General features: G+C 43.1%; 1 protein-coding gene across 2 annotated transcripts in view; it reads left to right on the forward strand.

Moving 5' to 3' along the window:
• The first annotated feature begins 464 nt into the window (after window positions 1–464).
• The window catches only part of LOC122550844 (NACHT and WD repeat domain-containing protein 2-like), a 40563-nt gene continuing 30333 nt past the window's right edge, over window positions 465–10694 (forward strand). The window contains exons 1-3 of one of the 2 annotated variants that reach the window (XM_043692174.1): window positions 465–993; window positions 2954–3042; window positions 8982–9098. In XM_043692174.1, coding sequence (XP_043548109.1) covers window positions 873–993; window positions 2954–3042; window positions 8982–9098 — 327 coding nt within the window. In that variant the 5' untranslated portion in view covers window positions 465–872. Of the gene's footprint in view, window positions 994–2953; window positions 3043–8981; window positions 9099–10000; window positions 10071–10694 lie in introns of those variants that run through there. The other variant, XM_043692175.1, reaches the window with a different exon arrangement.

Raw genomic sequence — 10694 nt, forward strand, 5'->3', positions numbered from 1 at the left:
TAATTACTGCTTTTCAGTGAGAATATGGTGTGCATATTCGATGTGAACGCTTGCATCTCTATTCGCTTTCTCTTGCCTCCCATTCAACTAATCCAACTTTCTAAGAATCTGATGTGGTGTGATTCCTAATCATTCTTATAATTCCTCGATTTGAAGAAGTGACCTTGAAACAGCAAGACCTCTCCCGTTGGTGGGATTTGCTGGTTTAATGGTTAGAATAAATCTCCTGGGAATACTGCAATACCCTTGTTTTATTTCCTATTCATTGTTGTTTCTGAGGCAATCCTTGTAGCCGTACACCACCCCACCCCCCTCTCCATTTTGTCCATTTACCCTCTGCGGGGTGGCAACATTTTAGCATAAAACCACATTAGAAATCTCTAACTTGTAATCACAGGAGGCTGTGCAATTTCTATACTTAATTTATATTTCCATTCAAATTGTAAATAAATGATGCAGCTGAAAGTAAAATTGGAGAATTGGGGCTGGGACAGTGAGAAGGTTATTGAAACATTATTAAAAGGAAACGTGCACTTTTAGGGTGTCCCAATGCATTTTTTATTTAAGTGTAGACACAGTTTGCAATGTCGGAATTCTTGCGAAAACAGAATACGCATACTCGAGTCTACACGGTTTGTCGATATTCATGCTCTGCCCTGGCTCTCTAGTCCGGTACGAAGCTGAAATTTCCGCAGTTTCCTGTTGAGAAGAGTTGCTGTTCCACAAGGGGGGGTTGTACGGGGACCATCTCAAATCCCTCAGCAAACGGCACCTGCTTTTTCGGCTTTGTGCAGCTGATCATTTTGCAAACTTCAACAACTCTGGGCCAGCTGCTTTGCAGGGCGCGGTCCCACTCGGAGATTCCTTCTGCAATGGAAATTCCCACTCCGATGTTTAATGTTCCCGGCCAGGACCCGGTCACCAATTTCTCTCACGCCCCAACAACTCGGGCATCGAGATGCGTGCAGATATTCATCTGCTGCAATCCAGAAGGTAAAGAATGTGAGGGAGCTTTTTTTTTTCCTTTGTCTTAAAAGTTTAAGTCTTGTGGCTTATTTTTGTTTCGAATTGAAATGGCATTGTATAGTTAGAAACAAAAACAGAAGTTGCTGGAAAAGCTCAGCAGGTCTTGCAGCATCTGTGCAGAGAAACCAAAGGAAACGTTTCGGGTCCAGTGACCCTTCCTCGGAATTATTTGTATCGTGTTATTGTTGACTCCAAAAGTAGCTATTAATTATTTTGCCTTGTTCACTTCATGAACAGTCAATTGTACAGTCCTGTACGAGATAGATTTAGACTACCACCAGCAGGTGACTGCTAGAAGAAAATGAACTTGCGTTTATGTAGCGCCGCTCACAACTTGCTGTGGCGTTTCAGCCAATAAGGTTACGTTTTGTCATTTTTGTAACGTAGGAAATATGGTGCCTACTTTGTGCACAGAGAGATTCTACAAATAGCAATAATTTATATTGTGCTTTTAATGTAATAAAATTTTCCGTGGGAGCTACATAGCAATATTTAAAAAACACAAAATATGACACCAAGCCACCTAGGGAGACATTAAGTGAGATGGCCACAAACCTGATCTGTAAGTAGGTTTTAATCTTAATGTAAGAAGAAGAGATAGAAATGTGTAATGGGAGCATCTCAGAGGTTGGGACCTTGGCACCAGAAAGGTAAGCAACCAACAGTGAAGAAGCTATACGAGGGAGTGCAGAAGATTCTAAAATTAGATGACCAGAAGCATCTTGGAGGGTTGTGGCACTGCTGGAGATTACACAGATGACAAGGGCTTTGTGAAAGGATAAGAATATTGAAACCAAGACATTGTTTGACCAGGAGATGTTACAGCTTAGTGAGCACAGAGTCATGGGTGAATATAAATTGAGACGTTTAGAGCAAAGCAAAGTGGGAATTTATTTTGATGATGGTGAAGGGATATATAACGGCCAGGGCTGCAGAGTTAGGTATTGAATTGCAGGCAAACATTAACTCTTGTTTTTCTCTGTCCACAGATGATGCCAGTCTTGCTGAGTTTCAAAGTTTTACCTGCACATCCACTAATATCATTTATTGTATCCATTGCTCCCGATGCAGTCTCCTCTACATTGGTGAGACTGGGCGCCTTCTAGCAGAGCGCTTTAGGGAACATCTCCGGGACACCAGCACCAATCAACCACACTGCCTTGTGGCCCAACATTTCAACTCCCCCTCCCACTCTGCTGAGGACATGGAGGTCCTGGGCCTCCTTCACCGCCGCTCCCTCACCACCAGACGCCTGGAGGAAGAACGCCTCATCTTCCGCCTNCTCCTCTAGCTTATCTCTCCACGGTTCAGGCTCTCTGCCTTTATTCCTGATGAAGGGCTTTTGCCCGAAACGTCGATTTCGCTGCTCCTTGGATGCTGCCTGAACTGCTGTGCTCTTCCAGCACCACTAATCCAGAATCTGGTTTCCAGCATCTGCAGTCATTGTTTTTAACTGAGTTTCTCCAGTGTTTGCTGTTTTTATTAAGGCATTTCTGTCCCTTGCCTGATGATTCAGTGCTACGCTGCGCAGTTGGTTTATTCAGTGGACTGTCTCAAGAAAATACCACATACAACTTCTTTCACTCTATCAAACACCTTCAAAGGGGTCACTGGACTTAAAATGCTGACTGTTTTCTCTCCACAGATGCTGCCAGACCTGCCGAGTTACTTCTAAATTTCTGTTTTTGTTTGTTCAGATGTCCAGCATCCACAGTTCTTTTGTTTTTAATATTATTTATTTAAAATAATAGTAAATCAATCCTAATTTATTTTTGGGTTTCTTAATTCTCGTCTTCAATATTCATCAGTTGCATCCTCTATTATTCTGATATCTTTGCATTTTGTAAATAAGGTTTCTGCTAAATTTCACTGATGCTGGCACCCACAAACTTTGTTGCCATTGTACTTAACCTACCTTGTTTTTCAGATACAGAAGCTGAGAGAAAGGCATTGAGGGAAGGTGTTTATCCAAAATTACGAGAATACTGTCGACATAAACATGGACTAGAGTTCCAGGTAACCATTGAAAGCTAACTGGGGCGGTTTAATGAAGGAGGAATCTGGAAAGACTTGCATTTATATAGCACCTATCAGAACCTCAGTGCTTTTAAAGTGTAGTCACAAGAAATAATGGCTATAGAAGACCATTTGCCCATCAAGCCTACAATCATCCAATGCAATTGTGCCTGCTCTAGGGCTTCAACTCCTTTTTTCAGCCCCTTCTCCATATCTCTTGATTCCCCGAAACATCAAAGATCGTTCTATCCCAGTTATAAATGTAATCAGTAATGGAGTATCCACAAACCTTTGAGTGAAGTAATTTCTCTTCATCTGAGTTCTAAATGTTTGACATGTTATTCCTGAAACAATGCCCCCCCCCATGTTTTGGATTTCTTGACCCTAACTAAGAGAAACAGTCCTTCAGTGTTCACTCTATCAAGCACCTTCAAAGGGGTCACTGGACTTAAAATGCTGACTGTTTTCTCTCCACAGATGCTGCCAGACCTGCCAAGTTTCTTCTGAAATTTCTGTTTTTGTTTATTGAGATCTCCAGCATCCGCAGTTCTTTTGTTTTAGTTTACATTCAAAACCTTGAAGTTTCGATGAGATCACCTCTTATTCTCCTAAATTCCAGAAAATATAGACTCAGTTTTTAAAAAAAATCCAAAAGAACTGCAGATGCTGAAAATCTGAAACAAAAACAGAAATTACTGGAAAATCGCAGCAGGTCTAGCAGCTTCTGTGGAGAGAAATCAGAGTTAACATTAAAGGTCCAGTAACCCTTCTTCAGAATGGTTCCAACAAAAATCTGACCCAGCCCCATTTGCCAGCATTTGGACCGTATCCCTTGAAACTCTTCCTAATATGTACCATTCCAGATGCCTTTTAAATGTTGTGATCATACCTGCCTCCAGCACTTCCTCTGGCAGCTCATTCCATCCACGCACTACCCTCTGTGTGAAAAATATACCCTTAGGTCTTTTTTGAATCTTTCCTCTCTCACCTTAAACCTATGCCCTCTAGTTTTGGACTCCCCCACTCTGGCAAAAAATCTATTTACTGTATCCCTATCCCTCATGATTTGATAAATCTCTTTAAAGTCACCTTTCAGCTTCCAACACTCGAGGCAAAAATGCTCCAGCCTATTCAGCCTGTTATTATAACTCAAACCTTCCAGTCCTGGCAACATCCTTGTAAATATTTTCTGCAACCTCTTAAGTTTAATGAGATTCTTCCTATAGAAAGACAACCTGAATTGTGCACAGTATTCTAAAAGTGACCTCACTAATGTCCTGTACAGCCGCAACATGACATCCTAATTTCTACAATCAGTGTTCTGACCAATGAAGGCAGTGTGCCAGACACCACCTTCACTACCCTGTCCACTAATGACTGTCCTGTCCAAACAACAGTCTGTCATCATTACAAAACTCTACAGGACTATGAGAAAAATGTCTTTCCACCATAAGGGACTGGACTCCTGATTTTTGGAATTTTGTTTATCCTATCTACCTTCTTCTCCAGCCATAATGCATGTGTTAAATCATTTGTCTTTTGTCTGTCTTCATTGTGAGTGAGCATGTATGTTTTGGTTAGTTTAGGGGTACAATTTAAGTTGCATAATTTTGAAATTCTCTCTTTTCACTGCTCTTATGTTACTGAAGAATCCTGGTGTGAATTGCTTTCTTTTTATCGTGGCTAACAATCAATTGGACAAATTGATAGTTTGGTGTTCTTATTGAGATTTTATCCATTAGAACATTTTTAAAAATTGCCTTGTGAGATGTGGGCATCACTGGCTGGCCAGCATTTGTTGTTATCCTTAGTTGCCCTTGAGAAGGTGATGATGAGCTGTCTTCTTGAACCACCTCAGTCCATGTGCTGTAGGTTGACCCACAATGTCCTTAGGGAGGGAATTTCAGAATTTTGACCCGGTGAAAGTGAAGGAACAGTGATATATTTCCAAGTCAGCATGGTGAGTAGCTTGGAGAGGAACTTCCAGAGATGGTGATGTTCCCATGTATCAGATGCCATTGGCCTTCTAGGTGATAGTGGTTGTGAGTGGTTTAGAGGAGCCTTGGTGAATTTTTGAAATGGATTTTGTAGATATTACACAATGATGCATCAATGGTGGAGGGATTGAATGTTTGTGGATGTGATGCCAATCAAGTGGGTTGCTTTGACCTGGACGGTGTCAGGTTTCTTGAGTGTTGTTGGCGCTGCACCCATCCAGGCAAGTAGGAAGTATTCCAGTACACTTCTGTATATCTCAAGGAGTTTCAAAGACTCTCAACCCTTAGAAGAAATTCCTCCTCCTCTCAGTCTTAAATTGGTGTCCCTTTATTCTGAGACTATACCCTCTGGTCCTAGACTATTCCATGAGGGGAAACATCTTCTCAGCATCTACCCTGTCAAACCCCTTAAGAATGCTATCTATTTCAATGAAAGGATTTATAATCATCTGGAAAGGAATAATTTAATTAGGGATCGTCAACACGGTTTTGTGAAGGGTAGGTCGTGCCTCACTAACCTTATTGAGTTCTTCAGGAAGGTGACAAAACAGGTGGATGAAGGTAAAGCAGTTGATGTGTTGTACATGGACTTCAGTAAGGCATTTGATAAGGTTCCACACAGTAGGCTATTGCACAAAATACGGAGTTTCGGGATTGAAGGTGATGTAGTGGTTTGGATCAAATATTGGCTAGCTGAAAGAAAACAGGGGGTGGTGGTTGATGGGAAGTGTTCATCCTGGAGCTCAGTAACCTTGTGGGTGTGCCACAAGGATCTGTTTTGGGGCCACTGCTGTTTGTCATTTTTATAAATGATCTGGATGTGGGCGTAGAAGAATGGGTTAGTAAATTTGCAGATGACACTAAGGTAGGCAGAGTGGATAGTGCCAAAGATATTGTGGGTTACAGTGGGACATAGATAAGATGCAGAGCTGAGCTGAGAAATGGCAAATGGAGTTTAATGTGGAAAAGTGTGAGGTAGTTCACTTCGAAAGAAATAACAGGGATGCAGAGTACTGGGCTAATGGTAAAATTCTTGGCAGTGTAGATGAACAGAGAGATCTTGGTGTTCTGTGCATAAATCCCTGAAAGTTGCCACTCCAGTTGATACGGTTGTTAAGAGACATATGGTGTGTTGGTGTTTATTGGTTAGGGGCATTGAGTTTCGGTGTCACGAGGTCATGCTTCAGCTGTACAAAACACTGGTAAGGCCGAACCCTGGGGTATTGCATGCAGTTCTGGTCACCGCATTAAAGGAAGGATGTGGAAGCTTTGGAAAGGGTTCAGAGGAGATTTACTTGGATGTTGCCTGGTATGGAAGGCAGGTCTCACGAGGAAAGGCTGAGGGAACTGAGGTTGTTTTCGTTGGAGAGAAGAATGTTGAGAGGTGACTTGATCAAGACATATAAAATAATCAGAGGGTGAGATGGGGAAGGGCAGGGAGAGCCTTTTTCCTCGGGTGGTGAAGGCTAACACGTGGGGACATAGTTTTAAATTGAGGGATGATAGATTTAGGACAGATGTCAGAGGTATTTTCTTCACTCTGAGTAGTAGGGGCGTGGAACGGCCTGCTTGCAACAGTAATAGATTCACCGATGTTAAGGGCATTTAAATGGGCATTGATATACATATGGATAATAATAGAACGGTGTTGGTTAGATGGGCATCAGATTATTTTCACAGGGCGGCGCAACATCGAGGGCCGAAGGGCCTGTACTGTGCTGTAACATTCTCTGTTCTGTGTTCTATCACCTCTCATTCTTTTATACTCCAGTGAGTAGAGTCCAAACCTGTTCAATCTTTGCTCATAAGATAATCCTTTTATACCTGGAATCTTCCTAGTGAACATTCTCCAAACTGCCTCCAACAAAATAATACCTTTTCTTAAACAAGGGGACCAAAACTGCTCATAGTACTCCAGATGTGGTCTCACCAAGACATTGTACAGTTTCAGTAAGACTTTCCTCTTCCCTTGAAATACAGACCAATATTCCATTAGACCTCCTAAATCCATGTGTGCTAGCTTTTGTTTCATACACGAGTATCCCCGAGTTCCTTTGTGTTGTAGCTTTCTGCAGTTTTTCTCCATTTAAATAATAATCTGTTCTTTTGTTCTCCTTTCCAAAATGAACAGCTTCCCATTTTCCCACATTATAGTCCATTTGCTAATCTTTTACACGCACTGACTTAACCTGTCAATGGGAAGACAGACTTGCTGTGAATTAAGACATGGAGAGCAGCATTTGCTGAATTTTGTTTGAGGGTAAAACGTGGGAGACTGGTCAGAAATGCTTTGGAATAGTCAACATTAGAGCTGGCAAAAGGTTGGATAGCAGCACGTGCGCTGAGGCAGAGTGAAGCCAAGCATTGGAGTGGAACACAGCCAGCACTTGGTGCTCTATCTCTCTTCAATCTGACTTTCAGTCTCCCATGATGTTTTAAAAAATTCTCAAGGTCAGGTTCGTAGGAGAGTAGTCTGACACAGAACAAACGACCAAGAGGCGAGTCTGCTAGAATATGAGCATTTTATTCCCCGCAGCGTCGCCACAACCAGGTCTCATACTTACAACGGGTCTGGCTTATACTCACTCTACATGTTACCGGAACTGGGAGCCGTCAGTTCTCGTACAGCGGTTGCCAACAACCCACGCTCGGCGGTTAAACGCAACCCCGGAGCAGACTCACCGAACTGGAGACTTTTCCAGCTGATATACTCTTTTCCAGATATAAACATTCATGTGAACAGCAGAGCAAGGCTAAAAAACACATTCCATTCTGGTTACATACAGATAAGAAGATTCACACGGGGAGGTGTGTAATAAGATTCACACGGGACTAAGCAACACCTCCATTCCGGTTAGATTCACACATGTATTGGGACATAATTTTTAACCGTTTCACCACACATGAGCAGCTACAATCTCCCCGAAACAGTAGGCAAACAATGCCATCCCATTGTCTCGGTTCCCTCCAAAACTCAATTCCTTTGGCACTGATTCCATCCTCTCCTTATCCAAGTGTATCCACTTCATTGCAAAGTCTGCCCATGTCCACATCTTGCACATTAACAGTGTCCAAACCCCGACCACTGCTCATGCTGCAGCACGTCCAAGGTCAGCTTTAAAGCTATCACATGTTAATCCAGTGCATTGAAGTCTGGTTGGATGGTATAATTTCAAACATTACAACCCAACGTCAACTCACCCACTTCCAGGTTTAACGGAGGCAGGGCAAGGGATAGACACCCAATCTGCTGCCAGAAAGAGGGTTGATAATGTCAGTAAGATACTGGGGCTGCTGGGTCTCTGATACAATCTGTTTTACAGATATCAGGAAACCCGGCAGCTAAAGGGATCTAAGGAGGTTTTTGGGGACAAGGTGAAGCAATGCATTGTCTCTAAGTCTGGAGGAGAGCAGCCTGCTTCTCCCCTCAGCTCCTCTGTCAACTCCCTCCTCTTTATCAGTTCCCTTCTGTTTGAAACACAGAATCCCCAGGGTAAGGGGCATCCCCAACTCCAACGGGCTCCCTGCCCAATGTCTTGGAACCTCCTTCCTGTATGTCTGGCAGAGAACCCGATCAGGCTCACTCCAGGCAGGGAACTTATCATTGACAAATAAGCGGACTGTGAAATGTGTGTGTCCTCTATAATCATCCTGCCCCCAACCCCATACCATAATACCAAACTCCGTCCATACCCAGGATTCCAGGTTTCTACGTGAAGAACAGCCACTGGGTTGGCAAGAAGAGAATAGTTAACCTTTTGGAATCAAGCCTAGACTAATTTGGGAATCCTGAGGATGATAAAGATGTGGAGGTTTAGAGAAGCAGAGCTCCATGTTTGTCCCAAGGTGGTGTGCTGTGCCTATGTGTCTGGAAGGAAGTGTCTCACAAAGTGTAGCTGACATTGAATCAATGCCTGACGTCACGATGTGTCTAATTTGCAGGCAGTCGATATGTACGTGGGAGTGGATCCAGATGATGTCCACGATGCTAGTGTCCGGAAACTCCGGATGAAGCTGCTGGATGAATGTTTAAAGTTCTCTGCTGGGCCGTGCTTTGCGGTGAGTAATCGGAAAATGCAAATTGATTACACGTCAGGTAGTTACAAAATTAGTACCAATCAGACAATAACACCGTAGTCGGGTAGTGGATGTGGATGGTTAAAATTGCACTTCTCTATTCATGACTTTATTTCTACTGCTCTAGTAATGATATCTTTGCATTTCAGGACATGTGTGAATTCAATAATTACATGCAATGATCTATCTGTACAGGGATAGGTGCATGTACTCCAGCCACTTAGTTAGCCTGAGGTCATAATTCTTTCGCCTGTAATAGCACCATTTGACAATATTGATGTCAGGGGCTTTGTTGAAAATGCCCTAATTGATGTTATGAACAAACATAAATATCGAAATATTAGAGGGAAATGGGCTGTAGCAGGGATGCTTGTGATCTGATTCCTTCACTGGTAGTGGATAAAGTATTGGCGTAGAGGGAGAGTTGATTCTGGAGTTGCTGCAGAAGGGGTCTCATTCCATTTGCCTGCATGGAATTAACCAAATATTTCATCAGATGCTGACTGACTGATTGTACAGCTTCTTCAAAAGAAACAAAAAACCAATTTATATAACACCTCTGCATGCACCTGTCACCTCAAAACACTTATTACAGCCAAAGGAGTAATTTTGAAACGTAATCACTGTTGTAATGTAGGAAGCACACCAGCCAATCTGTGCACAACAAGCTACCACCTGCAGCAAATGGCAGACCATTTGTTTTTGTGATGTCAACTCAAAGATTATTATTGTCCAGGAGATAACTCCCTGCTTTTCCCTGAAATATTCACAGAATCCTTGATGTACACTCAAGACAGCAGGTGTGGCCTTGATTTAGTATCTCATCTGAGAAATAGTGTCTCCAACAGTGCAGCACTCCCTCTGCACAACACTAGAGTGTCAGCCTTGATTCTTGTGCTCCGTAGTGGAGTGGGACTTGAACCTGGAATTTTGTGCCTCAGAAGCAAGAGCAAGGTATGGATGTAGTTGGGGCTGACATCTGGAGTTATTATAGGTAGATTTTTTTAAATTTCAAAAATATACTTTATTCATAAAATATTTTGATGATCTGTATAATTGGTGGTGTCATTCATAGGCGCACCTTGTATTTCTTTACATACAGAGATTGGAATTAATCATTTGTATATACAGGTCTGTACGTTTACCATCCATATTTAGCTGAGGCTTCAGTGGAGCCCACTAACTGAGTGGACCATTGTTCTTCTTAGGCAGGCAGCTGCCCCAAGCTTCAGCGCGTCCCCCAACACATAGTCCTGGACCTTGGAATGTGCCAGTCTGCAACACTCAGTCAGGGTCAACTCCTTCAGCTGGAAGATCAACAGGTTTCGGACCACCCAGAGAGCGTCCTTCACCGAGTTGATGATCCTCCAGGCACAGTTGATGTTCGTCTCGGTGTGCGTCCCGGGGAACAGGCCGTAGACCACGGAGTCCCGCGTCACGGCGCTGCTCGGGACGAACCTCGACAAACACCACTGCATTCCTCTCCAGACTTCTTCTGCGTAGGCACATTCTAGAAGGAGGTGTGCGACAGTCTCGTCCCCCCTGCAGCCACTTCGAGGGCAGCGTGCGGTGCGGCTG

This window comes from Chiloscyllium plagiosum, chromosome 6, assembly GCF_004010195.1.
Source record: "Chiloscyllium plagiosum isolate BGI_BamShark_2017 chromosome 6, ASM401019v2, whole genome shotgun sequence".
In the NCBI taxonomy this organism is placed as follows: Eukaryota; Metazoa; Chordata; class Chondrichthyes; order Orectolobiformes; family Hemiscylliidae; genus Chiloscyllium; species Chiloscyllium plagiosum.